Consider the following 24,988-nt stretch of genomic DNA (forward strand, 5'->3'; position numbering starts at 1 on the left):
CTTTTCTTGTTATTTTATATCTTTACATTGTAAGAGTTAATTTATTATTAATTTTTCTTATTTTCTGAGGCAGGCCTGTAGTGTTATGACCTTCCTTCTCAGGAATGCTTTTGCTGTGTCCAAGAGATTATGGGTTGTTGTCAAATGGGTTTTTAATATCTTGCTCGCTCTCTCTTCTTCTAGCACCCCCATAATGCAAATATTGGTATGCTTGAAGTTGTCACAGAGATTTTTTACATTATCTTCATATTTTTGGGTTCTTTTTTCTTTATACTCTTCTGGTTGGGTGTTTTTGCTTCCTCATATTTGAAATTGTTGATTTTATTCTCAGGATCCTCTATTGTTCAATCCCTATATATTATTCTTTGTCAGTCAGTGTTTGCTTAATTTCTGACTGGTCTTTTTCAATATATTTTTGGCATTCTTACTAAGGTCCTTGAAAGTCTCACTAATTCCTTGGAGGTCACAAGAAGATTCTTGAGTAAACTTATAACTGTGGTTTTGAATTATATACCCAGTAGTTTGATTTCTTCCATTTCTTTCATTTCTGACATGTTTCTTTGTCTCCTCGTTTTGGCTATATCCCTGAGTTTGTTTATATGTATTGGGTAGAGCTGTTATGTCTCCTTGAGTTGGTAGAGTGGCCTTGTGTAATAGCTGTCCTATAGAGCCCAGTGGCTTAGCCTCCCCAGTCACTCTAGGTGTGCCCCTTTGTGGGCTCTGTGCACAGTCTTGTTGTAGTTGAAACTTGAATGGTGTTGGTGTCCCTGAGAGGAAGTGACTTCCAAGCCAATTGGCAGTGGGGACTAGCTGCTACTACTGTGGGAGTGCTGCTGTGCAGGACACCCCTGTGGAGCAGGACTTGCTTCAGTGGGGCTTTGGTCCTCACTGAGTCTGCCCTGTGAGTATGTAGATTATGATGTGTAGAGTTGTAATTTCACATAATCTGAAACTGACCATTCACCGGCTCTTGGGTCTCCAGGGAGCTACAGAGAGATCTGTAGATTTATCCTGTTTGTATTCAATTTGGAAGTGCCCAGGTGTGGCCATGCTGTTAAGCAAGGCAGGCTGGTGCTGGTGGTGCCAAGTCTTGGGCCTTTTATTGATAGGTTTTGGGCTCCCTGACCTAGCTGTAGCTTGTTTGAGAGAGTTTAGCAAGGTCTGAAGTCTGAGCAATGACAGGCCATCCATATGCAGAAGCCACTGCACATAGGTTAGATGGAGCTGCAAATTGAATGGGGCAGGGTCTCAGAGAATCACCAGAAAGGAGCAAACAGAAGTGGCTGTCAGTCATCCCTGACACAGATGAGGTCCCAGCATAGGAACAATGACGCCTGTGAGCACCTTTGACTGGGAGATAGCCACCCCAGAGTTACTGCTCCAGTGCGAGGCAATCCAGATCCTCTTTGTATGTATCTGTGTTCCCCAGAGCCTCACCCTGAAGAAGCTGAACCTTGTAAGTTCAGTTTGTATGCCAGGCCTTTAAGAGGATCAGCTGGGTCTCTAGCAGCCTCCGTGTCACTGAGCTCCAATCCCCACTAGTTTTTACAGCCCATAGTTACAGGGCCTACTTTTCCCAGCTCTGGGAGCCTGGGCTGGGGATCTAATGTGAGGCTGGGACCCCTTGCTCCTCTTGGGGGGCTACGAAGAGACAGTCTCTTTACCAGTTAAAAAAAAAAATGGTACACTTGGGTTTTAGTTCAGCCCATTTGGTGCCTCTGCCTCTCCTACCAATTTCAATGTGCTTTCTTATTTACTTCTCTAGTTGTAGGACTTCCATTCAGCCAGCTTTCAGGCCATTATGGATGATGGATGTTCTGTATTTTAGTTGTAATTTTTAAGTGGTGGTGGCAGGCGGAGAGTAAAAGCAGTTACCTATGCCACCATCTTTGTTCTCTGCCTGATATCATTTCAAAATTGTTGAAATTGTACAGACTTGTTTTGTTTCCTGACATGTGGCAGAGTCTATCTTTCAGTATGACCAATATGTATTTGATAAGAATGTATGTTCTGCATCCTTGGGGTGCAATATTGTGTAAATGTCAATTAAATCCATCTGATTCAGTGTGTCATTTAGTTAGAGTCACTGTTTCCTTATTTATTTTTTGTCTGGAAGATCTATACAGTAAAATCAGCGGTGCTAAAGTCTCCTAAAATGACTGTATTGCTATAGATCTCTCCCTTAAAGTCCTCCAAAAATTTGTACTATATATTTTGGTGCTCCTATATTGGGTGAATATATGTTTACCAGGGTTATATCTTAGATCTATCCCTTTAGTATTATGTAGTGTGACCTTTATTGTCTCTTGTTACAGCCTTCATTTTGATGTCTCTTTTGTCAGATATGAATATTGCTACCCCAGATTTCCGTTTTCATTTGATGAGAAAAATTTTTTCCATCCCTTCAATTTCATCCTGTGTGTTTTGTTCTGAGGTGGGTATCTTGTAGATATCCTATATTTGGGTCATATTTTTGTATCCATTCGGCTACCCTATGTCTCTTGATTGGAGCATTTAATCCCTATACATTTAAGGTTTTTTCTGATAGGTACTTATTGCCATTTTAATTCTTTATGCCTATGTTTATCTCTATATATTTCTTACTATTATTACAGCAGTACTTTTCATTTTTGTTTTGTTTTATTTTGTTTTGTTTTGTTTTGTTTTGAATGCTGGTTTTGTAGTGATAAACTCCTTTAACCTTTTCTTGTCTGGGAAGCTCTTTAGTTAATGATAGCCTTGCTGGTTAAAGTTTGTTTTCAAATTCTTTGTTTCATTATCTTGAATACTTCATGCCATTCCCTTCTGGCTGTAGAGTTTCTGCTGAAACATGAGCTAACAGACTTTTGGGAACTCCTTTGTAGATAACAAATTGTTTTTTCTTGTTGCCTTTCAGATTCTCTGTCTCTAATTTTTGGCATTTTATTTATGACGTGTTTGGGTTTGGGCCTATTTGGGTTCTTCTTGCTTGGGACTCTCTGTGCCTCATGAACTTGTATGACTTTTTCCTTCACCAAGTTAGGGATGTTATTTTGCCATTATTACTTCAAACAGAATCTCTATCCCTTCCTCACTTTCTTCCCCTTCTGGTACTCGAATGAAGTGTATATTGTTATTTTTCATGTTGTGCCACATCTCCCTTAACCGGTCCTACTTTTTAATTGTTTTTGATTTTTGGTTTCTCTGATTAATTTTTTTCTACCCTCTCTTCTAATTCACTGATTCAATTCTTGGCTTCCCCTAATCTCCTATGTATTCCTTCCAATGCATTCTTTATTATAGCTATATCATTCTTCATTTCTGACAGGTCATTTTTTATCATTTCTATATAATTTCTCATATGCTGCTGAGCATCCGTATAATCATTATTCAAAACTCTATATATATAATCAATTTCTTATCTCCATTATATTTATCACTTCTTCTGGAGAATTATCTTATTCTTTCATGTGTGGCTTGTTTTTATCTCCCCATTTTAGGCATCTGTTTGGGTTTGTGTCTATGTATTAGGTAGATCTGCTGATTCCCAGTATCTGGTGCAGGACAGTGTCAGACACTGTTTTGGACTGGCCCTGAGTACCATTTGAAGCTATCAGCAATTCACAACTTTTGGCTCCCTCTGTTGGTGCTGATGCCTTCAGAAAGGACCAAGATTATTTACCGAGGTGTGCTTTTCCTAGTCCCAGGCAAAGAAGATCCAGCAAAGATGCAAAGCCTCCAGAGATCCACCTCTGCCTACAGGATGATTGTTATTCTCATTTTTAAATTGTCTTAGGCAACAGACCACAGCAAGGCATAGACTCCACTGGGTGGGATGAGAGGTTTTCCAACAGAGTGAAGCAATTGCTTCCTTCACACCCCCATCCCCACCTGGATGGCTGTGAAAGATATCCTCTGTAGTATGGGGGAATGATTCAGCATAGAAAACCGGTCAACTGGCTTCCAAGCTCTAAGCCCAAAGCCAGGCCACCCCACCCCCAATGATGGAGTGTCCTCACACAGCTCTATTCCACTCTGCCCTCCCTCTGCTGGAGCCCACGTTAAATTTTGTGTTTTGGCCCTTTAAGAAGATGCCTATGTTTCCAGCTGTCTCTACCTGGCAGACAGTAACCCTGCTGCTTTTCACAGCCAGAAGTTATGTGGGCACCTTTTTCAGTCCTGGTGGTCTGGGATGGGGAGCCCTGCTTAGGGTTTAGACCCCAAAGTTCTCAGTGAGAAACTTCCATACCTGAGATATTCCTCCAGAAGTTTAGCTGCTGCCTGTGGGAGTCCAGCCAGCCCTCTTTTACATTTGCATTTCCTACCAGTCTCTATGCAGTTTCCACTTTCCATCCTTGGTTATCAGGTTTCTCTCCAGATAGTCTTCAGTGGATTATACAGGATAATTTCTCTGTATTTTAATTGTAATTCCAGTTGGTCTTTGGGTAGTGTCAGTGTAACTTCCACTTACTCCGCCACCATTTTGAGATGACATTGATTAATAAAGTTATATAGGCTTCAAGTGTATAAATCTATAACATATCATCTGTATATTTCATTCTATTTAGCACCCAAAGTCAAATATCCTTACACCACCATATATTTAACTCCTTTATACCTTCTCCCTCGCCCTGCTTTCTCTCTGGTAACCACCATACTGTTATCTATGTCTACGAGTTTTTATTTGTCTTGCTTGTTCATTTATTGTTTTCCGTTTTACATCCCACAAGTGAAATTATAGTCTCATGATCCATCTATATTGCCACAGATGGTAGTATTTCAACTTTTCTTATGGCACACAGTATTCCATATTATATATGTATCACATATTCTCAATCCAATCTTATATTGAAGAACATTTTACTTGTTTTCACATGTTGGCCAGCATGGATAATGCTGCAATGAACACATAGGTACATATATCTTTATGAATAAATGTGTTGAAAATTTTGGGGTGTATACCCAGAAGAGGAGTGACTTTGTCATGTGGTAACCTCTATTCCCAATTTTTTGAGGAACCAAAATACTGTTTTCCCTAGTGGCTATATCACCTTACATTCGCACCAGAAGTGAATGAGGATTCCTTTGTCTCCATACAATCTCCAACGTTTTATATTACTTGTCTTGTTCTTACAGGTGTGAGGTCACATCTCATTGTAGTTTTGATTTGTATTTCCCTTACAGCAAGTGAAGTTGAGCATCTTTCCACATATCTGTTGGAATCTGTATGTCTTCTTGAAAGAAGTGTCTATTCAGGTCCTCAGCCCATTTTTAATTGAAAGGTTCAGGATGTTTTTAATCTAGCCAGTGCCACTCAGTTGTTGAGGGTTGACCCATGCACCAAGAAGTTTCCAGTTCAATTTCCAGCTAGGGCACAAGCCCAGGGTATTGGCTTGATCCCCAGTAGGGGGCAGGGAAGTGGCAGCCAATTAATGTTTTTCTTTCATCAATGTCTCTATCTCTCTCACACTTCCTCCCTATCTAAGAATCAATTAAAAACATTTTAAAAAATAATATCTCAATAGATGCTAAAAAAAAATTGACATCATACAACATCCACTTACAATTAAAACACTCAATAAAATAGGTATAGAAGGAAAGTACCTCAACATAATAAAACCACATATGACAAACCCTTAGTCAATATCAAATTCAATTGTGAAACACTGAAAACCTTTCTTCTAAGATCAGAAAAAAGACAAGAATGTCTATTCTCACTAGTACTCTTATTCAACAGGCAAGAGAAAGAAAAAAATCAGCATCCAAGTTGGGAATAAAGAACTAAAACTGTCACTTTGTGAAGACAATGTAATTCTTTATATAGAAAATCCAAAAGACATCAAAACACTATTAGAAAGAATAAAGTTGAGGATAGAAAATCAATGTTCAAAAATCTACTGCAGAGAAGACGGCTACAGTCAAGCTAGGAGCTGCAGCCACTTAACACCCAACCCCAAACCAGATGTACAACTGTCTTATCTAATAAGAGAGTAATATGCAAATTGAACATACCTCCACTACACCCACAAGCCATGCACACCAGCGAATCAAAGCAAGTATGCAAATGAACCCCAACCAAGATGGCTATGGCCACAGAGAGCAGGAGGGAGGCTTGGGTTTCCCAGGCAATGGAAGAAGCTAAGCTTTCTGTTTGACCTTGCCTGTCTAAGCCTCCATTCAAGGCTACAAAGTTTCAATTATAGAAGGTACATAAGTACCAATAGAAATGGCTGTCAGCCACAGAGCAAGCAGGAGGCTTGGCTCTGATCCAGGCTACAAAGTTTCAATTGTAGAAGGTAAATAAATTTCAGATACCAGGGCCTCTGCTTGGGTCGCCGGGGTGCGTGGCCGGCCTGCAAACCACCCCAGGCCCCTCTCCCAGGCTGCCCCTTACCCCAAGACAACCCACACCCTGATCTGGGACACCCTTCAGGGCAACCAGCTGGCTCCCACCCATGCACCAGGCAAATATCCTATCTAATAAAAGAATAATATGCAGATTGACCATCACTCCAACACACAAGATTAAGATAGCTGCTCTCATGTGGTCAAAGACTCTGCCCCTATGTGGACACAAGATGGCCAGCAGGGGAGGGCAGTTGGGAGGGACCAGGCCTGCAAGGGAGGGCAGCTGGGGGTGATCAAACCTGCAGGGGAGGGCAGTGAGGGGTGATCAGGCCGGCAGAGGAGGGAAGTTGGAGGTAAACAGGCTGGCAAGGGAGCAGTTAGACATCAATCAGGCTGGTATGGGAGTGGTTAAGGGGTGATCAGGCTGGCAGGCAGAAGTGGTTAGGGGCAATCAGGAAGACAGGCAGGCGAATAGTTGAAAGCCAGCAGTCCTGGATTGTGAGAGTGTTGTCCAGCTGCCTGTTTAGACCCGATCCCTAAATGGGCAGTCAGACATCCCTCTAGGGGTCGCAAACTGGAGAGGGTGCAGGCTGGGGTGAGGGACACTACCACTCCCCCCCATGTACAAATTTCGTGCACTGGGCCTCTAGTATTACAGAACAATCAACGTAAAAATTGAAGACTAGCTGACCTGAAATATTTTAACCAAGGAGCACAGAAGAAGCTACACAGAGACTTGTAAAAAGTGCAGAAAAGAATAAAGGGAGAAACACCTCACAGAGTTACGGTGGCATATGAGAAGCTGGAGGAAGACCATGGCTGCAGAATTCCTGCTCCCTAGGTGCGTGAGGTCTCAATCCCACAGGGGGATCCCCAGCTTAAAACAACCAAGATGGAAAGAGGATGCATGGCATTTAGCGGGGGGAGTCTGGAAATTTGGTCTGCCTAGAGGACTTGAACTGCACCCTCCCAGATAAAGAGCACTCCTAAAGTTACAGTACCAGCCTGGGGAGCTCACTCTGGACTCTGACTGCTGGAGAGTCCACACTGCTATAATACGATCTTTGAGAGATTTCTGTGGGCTATACCAGCAGTGATTTCTAGCGAGGCCCTTGGCAGAGACATACACACTGACAAAACTGTGTGGCTTGGGAAAAAGAAACAAACTCCCCAACCTCCATGGCACAGTGGGCAACCCTATATCCTCCTATTGTGCTTTTCAGACACTCAAACTGTCCCTTCCTGGTGGGTTTGACAGCGCAGGGGAGCTGCACAAGGCTGCGAAAATTGACCCTGTACTGCTGGGTTTGGCAGCATGGCCCAGCTGAACTTTTAGCCCCATCCTGCTGGGTTCAAAGCCCAAGCAGGGAAGACAATTTCAGCTCAGCCACATGGAAAAATGAAGTGCCACACAAGGCTGACTTTCTGTCCATCCTCCTTGGTTTGGCAGTGTGGGAGGGCAGGGAGCTGCACACAACTGGGATTTTCGGACTATTTCTCATGGGAAGGTTTCTGTCTGGGAACCAGACAGGCAACTACTGGACAGTGTGGCTGCATTGTGGGGAGGCAAATCCAGGCTCACTTGTGAGTTCAGCCCATGCTACACGAGGAAGAAGTGCCTATGCCCATCTTAAAGGTTGTGGAAACAACTAACATCACAGATATACAAAGGATTGTAAGAAATTACTATGAATAACTATATGCCAACAAGTTGGACAACCTGGGTGAAATGCACAAATTCCTACAAACATACAATTTTCTAAAACAGAATCTGAAAGAATCAGAAAACCTGAATAGACCAATTGCAAATAATAAAATTGAAGCGGTAATGAAAAAAACTCCCAGCAAACAAAAGTCCTGCACCAGATGGCTTCACAGGTGAATGAATTAACACCTATCCTACTAAAACTATTTGTCCACTCTGGATATTTCATACATGTGAAATGATACAACTTATGTCATTTCTGACCAGCTTCTTTAACTTAATGTATGTTTTGTAGGTTGATCCATATTGTAGCATGAATCAGCAATTTGTTCCTTTTGATTGCCAAACCAAGTTCTATTACATACATATACTACCTTAGTTTTTCCATCTTAATGAATATATGGGTTATTTCTAGGTCTTGACTATAATGAATGCTGCTGCTATGAGCATTCCTGTACAAATCTTTGTGTGGAAGCATGTTTTCATTACTACTGGGTATTCAGCCACAAGTGTAATTACTGGATCATATGATAACTCTATACTTAACTTTTCAAGGAACTGCCAAATTGTGTTCCACATCAGTTACACTATTTGACATTCCAAACCAGCAACACCTAAGGGTTTCAATATCTCTACACCTCACCACTTAGTATTTTCTATTTTTAATATAGCCATCCTAGTGAGTACTGAAGCAGTATCTCAGTGTAGTTTTGATTTACATTTCCCTGATGGCCAGCGAGATTGAGAATCATTTACAACAGTGGTTCTCAAGCTGAGAATACACCAAAATCACCTGCAGGACATACAAAAATGCAGAAGCTTGAGCCACACTCCAAGTCAACTGAATCAATCTCTCAAGGGTAGCACTTGGACCCATGAATTGTTTAGAGACAAAAGCATGTTATTGCTCTCCATTTATAAGAGTACAATTCAATGCCATTAATATAATTCCAATGTTGTGTAACCATTGCCATTCTCTAATTCTAAGATTTTTCATCATCCTAAATAGAAAGAGCAACTCTATACTCATTCAAAGTAACTATGTAGCCCAGCCGACATGGCTCAGTGGCTGAGCATCAACCCATGAACCAGGAGGTCATGGTTCAATTCCTGGTCAGGGCACATGCCCGGGTTGTGGGCTCGATCCCCAGCGAGGGGGAGGGGGGACATGAAGGAGTCAGGTGATCAATGATTCTCTTTATTGATGTTTCTATCTCTCTCTTCCTCTCCCTCTCTGAAATCAATAAAAAACAAATCTTTTTAAAAAAAGGAAAACAAAGTAATTATGCATTCTCTCCTCTCCCAGCCCCGGACAATCACCATTCTACCTTCTGCCTCTATAAATCTGACTAAGTGGAATTATATAGTATTTGTCATTTTGCATTTAGCATATTTCACTACTAAGCATGATGTCTTCAGGATTCATTCATGCTGTAACCTGTCAGAATTCCCTTACTTTTTAAGACGAAATTATATTTTCCATTGTGCATATGTGTACACACACAGACACACACACACAGACACACACACACACACACACACCACATCACACTTTGTCCAATTATTTTGGTTATATGCCTAGAGTGGAATTGCTGGAACATCTGATGAATCTATGTTTTACTATGAAGAACTGCCACGCTGGTTTTTGCACAGCAGCTGCACCATTTTATATTCCCACAGCAATGCACTAGGTTCTAATTTCTCCACATCCATTCCAATACTTGATATTTTTCTCTTTCTTATTCTTCTTATAGTAGTCATCCTATCAGGTGTGAAATGTATCTAATGGTTTTGATTTGCATGCCTCTAATAACTAATGATGTTATATATAGCATCATTTCATGTGCTTCTCAGTCATTTATCTTCTTTAGAAAAATAACTATTGAAGTCCTTTGCCCATTTTTTAATTGCATTGTTTGGAATTTTTGTTGATGTGTTGAAGGAGGCTCTTTAATAGATATTAATCCCTTATCCAATACATGATTTGTAAATATCTTGCCCCATTGTCTGAATTGTAATTTCACATGATCCATACTTGTATGCTTTACAATAGTGTGTAGATTGTAATTTCCTTGAAGTTAATTAAAAGTCAGTCTCTTATGACATTAATTCTGCAAATATTACAAATTATCACAAATAAAATTAACATCAAACTATTGCTAGTATTAAAAGCAAAATTTAAGTGAACTTCTTAAAATTGAGTCTAAAGAGTCAACTAGAAAACCATAATAATTTTTAGAATATATTACAGAAATGTAAGTGAAATCAGTGGGTGACATTTCAGAAGAAATAATGTAATAATGGTTGGTAGTGAGAATATAATTCAATTGGCCTTTCATGGAAGTTTTCTCAAGAGAAGCTATTAACTCAAGTTATTATAGTTTAAGAAAAGAAAATGTCATATTTAGTATGGGCGAAACCCTGGTCCTTTTCATAACTGAAAGATTCATGGAACCAAATTGTTATTTAACAATCATACTATTCAGTGTTTTGAAGCTTTGGCAATTAGTGATTTAGATTTTTACTCCTATAAATTAAAATCATAAGAAATCAGGCCACTTTAATTCTTAAATATTGCATTGCTTTAAAAATAGTACATTTTAACATCTATATAAGAGCTATTAACATTTTGCTACTGGCTATTAAAGACAACTGATTCTCTAATATTTGAAAACACTGCGGCTAGCACTTTTTTTAAACCAAAATTTTAAATGGAAAAATATATTAAATGGCCAAATTTAGCACCCGTTATCACTCAGAGATTAGTGAAAGAATATCTCCCTATCTTAAACTATAAGGTTAACTCTCTCCTTAGGTCCTAAGACTTAGGATGTCTATATTTGGTTACTCAATTATATCTATAACTATTATCATTTAAAACATATGGTATAATAAACCTTATAGCTTCTGATTGATATACAAAGGAAAACAAACATGGGCTTATTAGAAGTTATATTCTTTCAAAATTCAACAAGAAATCTCTGTTTTTAAAATATAGCAAGAAAGCCGAAACCGGTTTGGCTCAGTGGATAGAGCGTCGGCCTGGGAACTGAAAGGTCCCGAGTTCAATTCCAGTCAAGGGCATGTACCTTGGTTGCGGGCACATCTCCAGTAGGGGGTGTGCAAGAGGCAGCTAATCGATGATTCTCTCTCATCGATGTTTCTAACTCTCTATCCCTCTCTCTTCCTCTCTGTAAAAAATCAATAAAATATATTTTAAAAAATATATATAGCAAGAAAGCAATTCTATAAAATACTAACATTCAAATCCTATTTTCCCAAAAGCAGAACAATTCTTAAAGACTATCAGCATTATTTCATTCCATAAAATGCACTGCTATTACAAACAGAATCACATTAACTATTAATATAATATAAAGTATTGTTTTAATATGTGTGCACACCCTTCCGCCTTCCATTAATTTTTAATAAATTATTGTATCCACAATGGCTGAAGAGGACCTACTAAACTGTATTCCCTGAATAAATCTGCCACATCACTTGGAGTAAAGTATCAGAATAAAGTGACCAATAAAAAACCCCACTCCAGGACAAAGACTAGGTTTTGTTCTGTGAACAGTGACAACCTAGGGCACACAGCCACAGATACACACATACACACAAAAACAAGTTTATTCATGACAAAATGATTCCTAATCATGGTATTTTGAAAGTCCCATAGAAAAGAATAAGGAATAAACCAAAATTTCATAATGAAATCACTTAGAAGACAATCTTTGTTAACATTTTGGTATATTTAGGCATTTTTATGTATTATTTATAACATTGGGATCATTACATATGCTCTGCTTTATATTTTGCCACTTCCTTTCCTTCAAACTTTGTCAATGTGATAACTAAAAAAAGATTTCATGGATTTTATTTATATGCTTATTAATGTGGTTGAATGTTTTCTAATCATATACTGGAATTATATGTATTTTCTTTTATGAATTTATTCATATTTATAAATTTTCTGAAATAAAAGCTTTATACAAATTAGTCATATATGCTGTGTATATTTTTTCAGCTGTTTATTCTAAATTGATTTTATTTTGAAAAGTTTACTGTTTTTTAATTTAAAATATTTTGTATCTTTACAAAATAATCATACAATTTATTCAATTGAAAATTGAAAAAGGATAGCTGACACAGTAAAATTAGCAAGACAGAATTCTACAGAAAAGAATGTATTTAAAGGAAAGATAAAAACAATAAGCCAATAGTGTTTGTTACCTGTTAAGTGATCTAAGTAGTACTGATAGAGCTTGCACTGAATAGGAGTCATTCTTACAGCTAACACATATTCATGTTTTGGAGGCAAGAACTTTGTTAATGCTGTATAATCTTTCCTCTGTAATTAACAAGAGAAAGAAAATTAGTTAACCTAAATATATGACAGAAATTAACTGTTCTAAGAATTATCACTGCTTGCAACTAAAAGATACACACACAGAAATAGATACCAAAGATATAAGAAAACATCTTCTGAAATAGATTTACCCACTTAAATCACACAATGATTCCCATATCCCATATGAGTGCAGTCAATATATTTCGTATGACTACAGAATATGATGCACTGGTAAAAAGATACTGCAACACAGGTTTTAAATGGAAGGGGTTATATTACCAAGTGAGCAATTTAGGTTTTCAAATGTTCGCCTCTCTATATATGTATTTATAATGATAAAAGTGTAATATGCTAATTAGACCGGATGGCTGAATAACCATCCAGAAGACCTTTCGGACGAAGCTGGGGCTGCGAGGGCCAAGCCCCTTGCACGAATTTTGTGTAACAGGCTTCTTGTGTGTGTGTGTGTGTGTGTGTGTGTATATATATATGCTTATTAATGTGGTTGAATGTTTTCAACCACATATATATACACACACACACACACACACACACACACACACACACTTCAAATATGTATATACACTTCAAATATGTATATCTCTACAGAGTTATCTATTCATTTAAAATGCATTATAAATATATATGTGAAGAGAAAAAAGGAGGGTAGGGGGTATAATAGGTAGTACTAGCAAAAAGTCTTGCTTTAATCATATAGTAAAATTGATGAATCAAAGTCTGATGAACTCTGAGTTGTGCTTTGTGTAAGATGTGCAAAATGGCAGAAAATAACGCCAAAAGCAAGGGGCAATCTTTGCCCAATTGAGAAATCAAGCTACATATAAGCATTCTTGAAACCAATTATTGGAATAGGAACACTAATATGCAAGATACACATGACTAACTAATCCAGAAAAAAACAAAACACAGTCTAGGCCAGTGGTTCTCAACCTTTCTAATGCTGCCACCCTTTAATACAGCTCCTCATGCTGTGGTGACCCCCAACCATAAAATCATTTTTGTTCCTGCTGAAACCGGTTTGGCTCAATGGATAGAGCGTCGGCTTGGGGACTTAAAGGTCCCGGGTTCGATTCCGGTCAAGGCCATGTACCTTGGTTGAGGGCATATCCCCAGTAGGGGGTATGCAGGAGGCAGCTAATCGATTACTCTCTCTCATCGGTGTTTCTAACTCTCTATCTCTCTCCCTTCCTCTCTGTACAAAATCAATAAAATATATATTTTTAAAAAATTATTTTCGTTCCTACTTCGTAACTATAATTTTGCTACTGTTATGAATCGTAATGTAAATATCTGTGTTTTCCGATGGTCTTAGGCGATCCTGCTAGCAGTTCTCAACCTGTGAGTCATAACTCAGGCATAAGGATGGCCTGTCTCATTTGTTACATCTATGTGGCTACCATTAGTATCTAAAATAGAAAGAAAAAGTGCAGATCTTGAGATCTATTAACTGCAGGCTCTGTCTCTACAGAGTTATCTATTCACTGAAAATGCATTATAAATAATAATACTAGACCATTCAGGTTTTTGTTTGTACTTGACAATAATAAAACTGTTCTTTTAGGATTACATTTAAAATGGCATTTCTTACAAATCATAAATGCCTTTCCTACAACCATTTCAAATAAATGAGGTTTAAAATTATAGATTTAGAATGAGCACAGAAATTTCTTAATCATAATAGCTCTGTTCTTTTTACATAGTCCCCATCTTAAGGATAAAGAATCTAAACATTTATATATTCAAATATGAAGATGTTGATTTGTATGGCAAATCAATAATGGAAGTTTTAAAAAAGTCAATGTTGCATAAACTTTTAAAGACAACATAAGGAGGTTTAACTGTAAACTATATACTGAAAAAGGAGGGGGGACAGAAAATAAAATTTAAATTTAGAAAACATTTTGGTATTGCAATATAATGAAGTAATAATATTTTATTACTATGGAATGTATTTGTACCTGAACACATCCAGCTAACATCTCATAGAGAATGTGAGCACGCTTTTTCATCACTCTGACGTCTACCATGGTAGAATCTGCACACTGACCATTTTGAATTGGATTTATAAATCGATTTCTGAACTCCTTAATAGAGCCAAGCAAATTTTCCTTGATAAAGTTAACCATGCAATGATCTAAAAGAGAAGACATTAGTTTATTAACAACAATAATGGCAAAAAGGTCTCAGAAAAATTTTCTTATATCAAAATATGCATGCCATGGAAGCATTATAATTAATCTACAAAGAAAGAACACCCAACTGAAGATAGATTAAACATTGGTTATAAATCTTATCTAGAACTAAATTTCCTAAATCAGATGAGAAATTCAAATAAAAACCAACCCTGGCCAGTGCTAGTCAATAGTTAGAATGTTGGTTCATGCACCAAAGAGTTGTGGATTCAATTTCCAGTCAAGGGCAAGTACCTGGATTGCAGGTTTGATCCCCAACCCTGTTTGGGATAGATCAGGAGGCAACCAATCAATGGTCTCCCTCACATCAATGTCACTCTCTTGATCTCTCTCCCCACCCCCCGCATCCCCTTTCTTCCCCCATTACACTGTCTCTTTTATTATAAGTCAGTATTCTTTATAATATATGTGAATATAAAACAAGTATTCTATTAATTTTAACCAAGATTTTATAATCAACAATAGTATATTAGGAAAAAACCATAACACATAAAGACCAGCCAGCATGGCTCAGTGGTTGAGCATCAATCTATGAACCAGGAGGTCACAGTTCGATATCCAGTCAGGAAATATGCCCAGGTTGCTGACACAATCCCCAGTGTGGGGCATGCAGGAGGCAGCCGATCAATGATTCTCTCTCATCACTGATGTTTCTATATCTCTCTCTGAAATCAATAATATATATATATATATATATATATATATATATACACACACACACACACACACACACACACACACACACATATATGTATATATATATTTTTTAATAAAATATATTTTATTGGTCTTTTACAGAGAGGAGGAGAGAGGGATAGAGAGTTAGAAACATCGATGAGAGAGAATCATCGATCAGCTGCCTCTTGCACACCCCCTACTGGAGATGTGCCCGCAACCAAGGTACATGCCCTTGACCGGAATCGAACCCAGGACCTTTTAGTCCGCAGGCCGACGCTCTATCCACTGAGCCAAACCGGTTTTGGCAATAAAAACATATTTTTTTAAAAATAGATACTGAATCAAAATAATAAAATCAGGTAATAAGCTAGTATATAAAATTTTATATTACGGATTTAGTTCTAGAAGTCCTTAACAGAATTATCAGTTACCCCATAAAAATCAGACCACAGTAAGAAACAGAATTTGTGTAAGTATGGTAACAGAAAAGAGGGGAAACTAGAACACATAAAAATAAAGTGAAATAATAACCGGTATTAAAAATAATTTTAAAAAAATAGTTAAATTTCTATCTATAATAATAAAAGCATAATATGCTAATTAGACCAAACAGCGAGATGCGAGGGCTGAGCCCCGTGCATAAATTTCGTGCATCAGGTCTGTAGTAAATACACTAAATGAATGAAAACAACATAAAAATAACAAAATGCTACTATAGTGGATTATAATAAGAAATTTCAATTTGTTACTTGCTAAATAACAAACTTGTGTTCACTTTTTAGCATTACTACACAAATTAAAATAAATTTCACAAGTCATTTTCCTATATTCACATTTATCCTCCCCCACGACAAACTCTATGCTGACATGGATTCAACACAGCTCTCCTTGCCCATCTCCAATTTCCTAAAATTTTCATACCTCACATTTCTTTTCAATTTCCTATCAGGACCTCACCCAAAACTAGATATATTTTATTACAGTATCTCCTGAATAGTCACAAATGCATTTGTGCTTTTAAAGCAAGCATGTCAAACTCTCGCCCACGGGCTGCATGCAGCCCACAAATATTTTTGCAGCCCAGCCAATATAACAGTATGTAGGAAACATTTTAACAAAAATTCCGTACCTTAATTTTTACAATATCCTGTTATACATAATTATTAATAACAAACTACAACATTCACTAATGACTGATTACTATAATCGTGTTGCAGTCATTTCCCTTCTGCACCTTACGCATAGGCGCACCATTTCTCTCCACTAATGCTAGCAGCGAATATTTTGGAGCCAATTGCCACGTTATTAAGTCTTGGACTGACTTGTTTGGTGCGTGCAACAGGAAATATTTCACTTTCGAAGAACAAGAAAAGCGTTACGCTTATTAATTGAACAAATATTTGGTGTCTCCTAAGTTAATGTTAAAAAAAAAACACAATTTTTATTAAAATGTTCTAGTATTTTATGTTAACAATTGTTTACTTATTTCAGCCCTTTGTATTCAGCATGTCTCTATCGAAATAAACCTACGTTACTATGCTGAAACCGGTTTGGCTCAATGGATAGAGCGTCGGCCTGTGGACTGAAGGGTCCCAGGTTCGATTCTGGTTGGGGGCATGTACCGTGGTTGCGGGCACATCCCCATTAGGGGGTGTGCAAGAGGCTGCTGATCGATGATTCTCATCGATGTTTCTAACTCTCTCCCTCTCTCCATAAAAAATCAATAAAATATATATTTTTTTAAAAAAAGCTTTTTTTTATCCGGCCCACATAAACCTTGTTTATTTGGCCCATGTTAGCCTTTGAGTTTGACATGCTTGTTTTAAAGCAATCATTAAAACTTCTGATACTGTTTACATATTTCAAGTTCTCTATTTATACTTGAAGACTCACAATGGCATACCACTTACCTGTGGTTTACCAGTTATATTTATAAAGTTACATTTAAAATGGAAGGTATTCTCTCACAGTAGACTAAGATGGACCTATACAGTTCATGGTCAGAGAATATATTAGAAAAACAGAAGGTGAATGTCAAAGCAGCAAACTAATACCCTATAGCAGTGTTTCCCAAAGTGTGGTATGCGTACCCCCAGGGGTACGGGAAGAGTTTGGTGGGGGTACACGTTGCATCGGAGTTTGGTGGGGATATGAACTGCACTGTGCTTAGCTGCGCCTAATTCTACGTTCTTATGAGTACAAGGGGTACTCAGCATTATGAAAATTATAGAAGGGGTACACATATGTCAAAAGTTTGGGAAACACTGCCCTATAGCATAACTGCAGATATTAACTCACACTCAATTAGATTATTTTGAAGTGGTGTTCCTGTTAAAATAATCCTCCTTCTTGATCGTATAGAATTCATAGCTTTTGAAACAGCAGATGCTTCATTTTTTAGAATATGGCCTTCATCACAAACAACAAAATCAGGGCCTACAAAAATGTAAGAAAAAAAATTTAATTAATATATAACAAATACAGTGTAATCAATTTAAGTAAATAAAGTTAATTCTTTTAACAACCCTGCTCATGTAGGAAGATAAACATCATTCTTATAAGAATAGTTATATTACATCTACTGTTGGATTGGGTTCATGTGGCATAAACTAGTGTTAATTATCTAACCTAGTAATAGAGTAATATGCAAATTAACCATCACTCCACTACACAAGCCACGCCCACCAGCCAATCAGCTTGAGTATGAAAATTAACCCATCAAAGATGTAAGTTAATTTGCATACAAAGAGGGAGGGAGGAGTGAAGATTGAATAGAAGGAGGGAAAGTGGAAAGCAAGGTGACTGCGGCTGTTGGAGCGAAAGCACTGGCAGCAAATGCGGGACGTGGTGGAGTGAGGTGCGCAGCTGTGCAGTGGAGGCAGCTACGGGAGCCAGCATGGGCAGCGGGCGCTGCGGGTTAAGTGGGTGGGGTGGGACGTGCAGCAGTAGTGCACACCAAAGGCGTCCTGCCCTGCCCTGCCCTGCCCTGCCCTGCCCTGCCCTGCCCTGCCCTGCCCTGTCCTGCCCTGCCCTGCCCTGCCCTGCCCTGCCCGCCACAGCAGGAGAGGTGGGGGTGGCAAAAGGGAAGCCTGCCAGAAGTCTTGCAGGAATATTCCTGCAACAGGTGCCTAGTATCTTAATAATTGAGTATTGAAGTAATACTATAATGTTATTAAAAAATAGGCAACAGAGGATCCCAGATGGCTGCTCGGGTATACACCTAGCCGCAGCAGCTCACAACAATTTCAAGGGAATACAACTAAAATGTAGAGTGGACATTGCCCAGAGCTACAGGTAGTCGACTGACTGAAAACTCTACAATAGGAAGGAGGGAGAAAACCAGAAGGAAAATCAGAGGAGCTGAAAAAAAGCCTAAGGTACGGAGACATGCTGCGCGCTCGCACGCACGCGCGCGGAGAGGTCACAGCCGGAGAGGAGAAGAGGGCTGGGTGCTGCCTGGCGTTCCCTAGCAGGAAGGAAATAGAACCCCCAGCCTGGGCTGAACCCCCGAACCGGCAGCGCTGAGCCCCAAGTTATGTGCCAGACCCTGGGGACCCAGGCTCCGGCAGGGGGAGACAATCCCGGGGGACGGCGAAATGCGGGGGCCCCCGGAGTCGCGCGCACATGGCGCGCAGAGGACTGAATGTTGACTCTGATGCTGGATTACCCTATCCGGAAGAAACAAAGCCTCTGGCAGCAGCTCTGAGCCTCAGTCCAGACCGCCCCGAACTCCAGGTCTGGGCCAGTCCCTGGGGACCCAGGCTCGGGCAGGGGGAGACGGAGCTGTGAGGTGGAGTCCTGGGAGCGCGGCGAAAGGCCAAGCCCCCGGAGTCGCGCACACTGTGCGCAGAGGACAGTCTGTTGACTCTGATCCTGGACTCCCCTAGTGGGAGGGAGAAATAAAGCTCCAGACTGGAGGAACGCCACGAGGAGCAGGAGCCCCTGCCGGACACCGGCCAGCCGGGCGCCAGCAAGGAGCCGGGCGACGGGGCCCCCAGTGGGGGGGGTGCCCCTGAGCCTTCGACTGCTGAGCGCTGGCAATGGAGCCAAGAACGGGGGCTGCTTCCTGGGCGGCGCCAACCCCGGCAACAGGCTGGAGCAGCGCGGGAGCCCGCGGAGAACAAAGGGGTGCCACAGGCCAACCTGCTGAGCTCCCAGGACAAGGAGGAAGAAACCAAAGAAGTTCTCAATGTGAAGAAATCAAGTGAGAGCAAATGATAGTAAAATTACTTAAGAAAGAATACAAAGAAGATCTTGAAAAATCAAAGACTAAGTCAGAACTCAACGCACCAGCCAACATTGCAACATAAATGCGTTTTGTTTTGTTTTTTAAAAAAAGAAAAAAAAAAAAAAGAGAAAAAAGGGACAGAATGTTGGAACAGCGGCGACCAGGCCTAGAGTGGCCAGGCACAAGGCAGTGGCAGCTGGGCCCGGAGCAGCAGTGGCCAGGCCCCAGAGCAGCAGCAGCCAGAACAAGAGCATCAACGGCCAGCACTGGAGCAGCCAGATCTGGGGCAGTGGCAGCCAGGCCTGAGGCAGAGGCGGCCAAGCCCAGGGTGGCCAGTTCAGGAACACACAGACACGGAGTGGCTGGGCCCGGAGAAGCCCGGCCCAGAGCAGCCAAGTTGGGAGCAGCCAGGCCCAGAACAGCAGTAGCCAAGCACGGAGCATCCAGGCTGGGAGCGGCCAGGCTCGGAGCAGCCGGGTCAGGTGCGGCCAGGCCCGGAGCAGCGGCTGCCAGGCTGGGAGCGGCCAGGCCCGGAGCAGCTGGGTCTGGTGTGGCCAGGCCTGGAGCAGCGGCTGCCAGGCTAGGAGCGGCCAGGCCCGGAGCAGCAGCTGCCAGGCTGGGAGCAGCCAGGTCCGGAGCAGCCGGGTCTGGTGTGGCCAGGCCCGGAGCAGCGGCTGCCAGGCTGGGAGCGGCCAGGCCCAGAGCAACAGCTGCCAGGCTGGGAGCGGCCAGGCCCGGAGCAGCCGGGTCTGGTGCGGCCAGGCCCGGAGCAGCGACTGCCAGGCTGGGAGCGGCCAGGCCTGGAGCAGCAGCTGCCAGGCTGGGAGCGGCCAGGCCCGGAGCAGCCGGGTCTGGTGCGGCCAGGCCCGGAGCAGCGGCTGCCAGGCTGGGAGCGGCCAGGCCCGGAGCAGCCGGGTCTGGTGCGGCCAGGCCCGGAGCAGCGGCTGCCAGGCTGGGAGCGGCCAGGCCCGGAGCAGCCGGGTCTGGTGTGGCCAGGCCCGGAGCAGCGGCTGCCAGGCTGGGAGCGGCCAGGCCCGGAGCAGCAGCTGCCAGGCTGGGAGCGGCCAGGCCCGGAGCAGCCGGGTCTGGTGCGGCCAGGCCAGGAGCAATGGCTGCCAGGCCGGGAGCGGCCAGGCCCGGAGCAGCGGCTGCCAGGCTGGGAGCGGCCAGGCCCGGAGCAGCCGGGACCGGAGCAACCAGTCCCAGAGCAGCCGGGTCGGGTGCGGCCAGGCCTGTAACAGCAACAGCCAAGTCCAGAGCAACTAGGTCGGGAGCGGCAGTGACCAGACCCGGAGCAGCTGGTTGTGGAACGAACCAGAGCAACAGAGGCCAGGCCCGGAGCAGCCAGGCCCGAAACAGCTCGCTCCTCGCCTGTACCTGCCCAAGGCTGCCTCTCAGACATGGCTGGAAACTTTTGCGGGAACTTGAGGGTCTGCTGAATCAAGTGATGAAGGCTTAGATCTGGATGTGTTGAGTTAGTATAGCGCTGGGGTGTTGATCTGTGAGTGCCTTGGGTGGGGCCTGGATGAGGCTGGTTGACCTATTTGGAAATGTCTTTTGTGTGAAGTGTATCATTGGGCATGTGGAGGTATTATTGATATGAGAAAATGCTAAGTAACAGATTTACTATCTGAAAAGGGATTTACTATCGGGGAAAGGGAGGGAGGAAGAGACTGAACATAAACTGTGCACCTATGGATGAGGACAATGGGGGATGGGGAGGGGGCAGAGGTTGGGGTGGGAACCTGGTGGAGGGGGGAAGAAATGAGGAACCTTTGTAATAATATGAACAATAAAGATTGATTTAAAAAAAAAAAAAATATTTTGTGAAACAAAAAAAAAAAAAAAATAGGCAACAATAAAAATAATCACAAGGGTAAAAAGATCTCACCAATAGAGGTGAAGTATTTGAAAAACAAATATTTTTTACAAGTGAAAAACAGTATCTAAATAGGAATTTCAGAACTACTGTATCAAGATAAAAAGATTACCTGAGATTAAGAGAAATTTATGCATATACTAGAGGCCTGGTGCATAAAATTCGAGCATGGGGGGGGGGGTTCCTCAGCCCAGCCAGAACCCTCTCCAATCTGGGACCCCTAGAGGGATGTCCGACCGCCCGATTAGGCCCAACAGCAATCCCACATAAAGTTAATTTGCATACTCACTCTGACTGGACATACTTGAGGTCTAAATTTCAGATACTAGGGCTTCTGCTGGGGTAGCCAGGGGGCGTGGACGGCCTGAAAACCACCACAGGCTCCTCGCCCAGGCTGCCTCAAGCCCCAAGGGAACCCCCACCCTGATCTGGGACACTCTTCAGGGCCAGCTGGTCCACACCCATGCACCAGGCCTCTATTCTATATAATAAAAGAGTAATATGAATATTGACTATCACTCCAATATACAAGATGGCTGCCCCCATGTGGACACAATATGGCCACCACAAGATGGCCAGCAGGGATGGGCAGTTGGGAGGGACCAGGCCTGCAAGGGAGGGCAATTGTAGGCGATCAGTCCAGCAGGGGAGAGCAGTTGGGAGGGACCAGGCCTGCAAGGGAGGGCAATTGTAGGCAATCAGGCCAGCAGGGGAGAGCAGTTGGGAGGGACCAGGCATGCAAGGGAGGGCAACTGGGGGCGATCAAGCCTGCAGGGGAGGGCAGTTAGGGTGACCAGGCCTGCAGGGGAGGGCTGTTAGGGGCCAACAGGCTGGCAAAGGGAGCAGTTAGGCATCAATCAGGCCGGCAGCAGAGTGGTTAGGGAGTGATCAGGCTGGCAGGAAGAAGCGGTTAGAGGCAATCAGGAAGGCAAGCAAGCGAGCAGTTGGGAGCAAGCAATCCAGGAATGGAGAGAGGGATGTCTGACTGCCCATTTAGGCCCAATCCCAGTGGGGGCAGTTGGACATCCCTCGAGGGGTCCCAAATTGGAGAGGGTGCAGGCTGGAATGAAGGACACGCTCCTCCTTGTGCACAAATTATATTCCAACTAGGCATATAATATTCAGTTGGAAATGTCTGCAATTGTGGCATAGGCACGTGATATTTTTAATTATTTACAAGGTCTCTCCTAAAAATCACAAACACTTCTATTCTAAGAAAGTGTATTCTTAACAGTTGGTAAAAGTAAGGGTGATTTCCTCTTCATGAAATTATACCAAGAAACAAAAAGGCAAAAACCTGAATTATAAATGAAACAAAACTAGTTAATTAGCAGCTATTCAATTAGTATGTTAATTAAAACTTAATGTACATTTTTTATTCAATTTGCGTCTCTATTACAGTGCCTGTTAATAACTTACCTGGATCAACCAAAGCTTTGTTAAATATTTCTTTAAGTTTCCTACTCTTCACATTCCTTCCTTGAGCAAGATTTCTGTACATCTCATAGCCAATGATCATAACACCACCATCTTCTTGCCACCTCTGAAGCATGTAGCTTCTCTCCTGAGGACGTTTCACAGTTGCTAATTCAGAGACCTTTTGTGGGAAAATAAAGATTTTTAAAAGTAGATATTAGTAATGTACAAATGCTAAATATCCCCACTGAAATATATGTCACTGGTAATAAAAAGGATTTTTTACTATATTAATTCCATGCTGTTATTTTAATAATAAAAACATAAAATGATACCTCAAGCTTCTCATCATCTTTTAATCCCTCTTGCCACTTCTCAAATTCATTCATCCAATTCAAAGCAGTATTAAGAGGACAAACCACTAAAGCTGTACTGAAATCCAATTTCTCACACAAAAGAACTGTATGAAGAAAACTTACTACCTACAAAAAAACAAATGATATCAGTATATGCAAGAAGTTAAATCAAGCAATCTTACAATTCAATAGTTGTTTCAGTTTGTTTCTTTCTGCTTTAAACAATAAAGCAGCTAACGAAAGCTCACAACTTCCAAACCAGGCAAAATAAAGGGGACGAGATATCCTATGTAAAAAAAAAAAGGGGGGGGGGCGTGTTTCAACTAGATAATGTATAATTATACAGCTCCATGATTATTTAACCAGTAATAATAATCTATAATAAAAGCATAATATGCAAATTGACCTAACAGCCAAAGAGCAGAACAACCATCCAAACAAAGTCAGGGCTTCAAGGGACGGCTGAAGCAACCAGGACTGCAAAGACCTACTCTTGCACGAATTCTGTGCCTCGGGCCACTAGTATGAATACAAGAAGTGACCACACCAAAACAGCTACTACTAGTAAGTTCCTGGTCTCCACAGAAGATCCCTATAACCTTTTAGAAAATACCACTGTTGCCAAAACCAGTTTGGCTCAGTGGATAAAACGTCGGTTGCACACCCCCCACTGGGGATGTGCCCGCAACCAAGGTACATGCCCGTAACCGGAATTGAACCCGGGACCTTTCAGTCCGCAGGCCGACGCTCTACCACTGAGCCAAACCAGTTTCGGCAAAATATTTTTTTAAAAAAAGAAAGAAAATACCACTGCATCTAATATACAATTGAGTTATGGAGTACTTTTCCATTTTTAAGTGTTCTGAATCTATAATAATTATTTTATGGTTTAAAATACATACATTCATTAATATCCCAACTCTGCTACAATTCCTGACACTCAGAAATGTAGTGAAAAATACTTTAGGTTCTTATTACTATGACAGACTATTAAAAAGTTTTAAAGAAAGTTCATTTCTACCTCAGAATCTCAGCAGTTTTTACTGGCTATGCCTCTAATGCCATTCCTTCTCTTCACTAGGATATCTGCTCAAATAGCACCTCCTAAAAGATGCTTTCCTCCTTATTTTCCCTTAACACTTGTTATCTGAAAATATAGTCTTCTTTTGAATAAAACCTCTCTCCACCACCAGAATATAAGCTTCTAGGAGAAGGGATCTTATTATTCTTATTTACTGCTTTATCTCCACCCCTATAACTGTCTGAAACATAATAACCCTTTATTCTTAAATTCATAAATGCACAAGAACAGAATACCTTCATGCACGTACCTGTAAAGTCTTACCAAGACCCATGCAGTGGGCTAGAATACATCCTGAACCTGGAGATTTCTTTGTTTTTTTAACAGACTCACAGCAGCAATCCCACATAAACTGAACACCTGAAAATAACAACTTCATTAAGTTCAATGTAAAGGCCCAAGTTAAAAATCGTCCTTCATAAACATATCAAAAACATTAACAATAACAAAATATCTAGGAAACAGAATTTTTAAAACAAATAATCTCTTAAATGTAAATGAGGATTCCCCCCAATGCAAACCTCCCCCAATAACTAGGGAAAAAAAAGACAGTGAAAACACACAAACAATAAGGTTACTTTCCTTCATTCACCTTATCTAACCTATACAGACCACCATTCCCTGAGATGGTCCAAAGAAACATACAAATGATCTAAAATAGAAACTTTGCCCAAAGAAGAAACAGATTTCTATCAAACATACTTTCAGATTTATTGAATAAATCAATAAAATAACAGGAGATAATTTATCA

At 41.2% G+C, this 24,988-nt stretch overlaps 1 protein-coding gene across 13 annotated transcripts in view; it reads right to left on the reverse strand.

Moving 5' to 3' along the window:
• Nucleotides 1–24,988, reverse strand: part of ATRX (ATRX chromatin remodeler) — a 227,719-nt gene that overhangs the window by 79,715 nt on the left and 123,016 nt on the right. For all 13 annotated transcript variants that reach the window (XM_084869377.1, XM_084869373.1, XM_084869365.1 and 10 more), the window contains 6 exons: nucleotides 24,488–24,597; nucleotides 23,136–23,282; nucleotides 22,804–22,981; nucleotides 17,576–17,713; nucleotides 14,366–14,541; nucleotides 12,269–12,386 (listed from right to left, as the gene is read on the reverse strand). In XM_084869377.1, coding sequence (XP_084725503.1) covers nucleotides 12,269–12,386; nucleotides 14,366–14,541; nucleotides 17,576–17,713; nucleotides 22,804–22,981; nucleotides 23,136–23,282; nucleotides 24,488–24,597 — 867 coding nt within the window. The remainder of the gene's footprint in view (nucleotides 1–12,268; nucleotides 12,387–14,365; nucleotides 14,542–17,575; nucleotides 17,714–22,803; nucleotides 22,982–23,135; nucleotides 23,283–24,487; nucleotides 24,598–24,988) is intronic.

The sequence above is a fragment of the Pipistrellus hanaki genome, assembly GCF_964339955.1.
Source record: "Pipistrellus hanaki genome assembly, chromosome: X".
Classification (NCBI taxonomy): domain Eukaryota; kingdom Metazoa; phylum Chordata; class Mammalia; order Chiroptera; family Vespertilionidae; genus Pipistrellus; species Pipistrellus hanaki.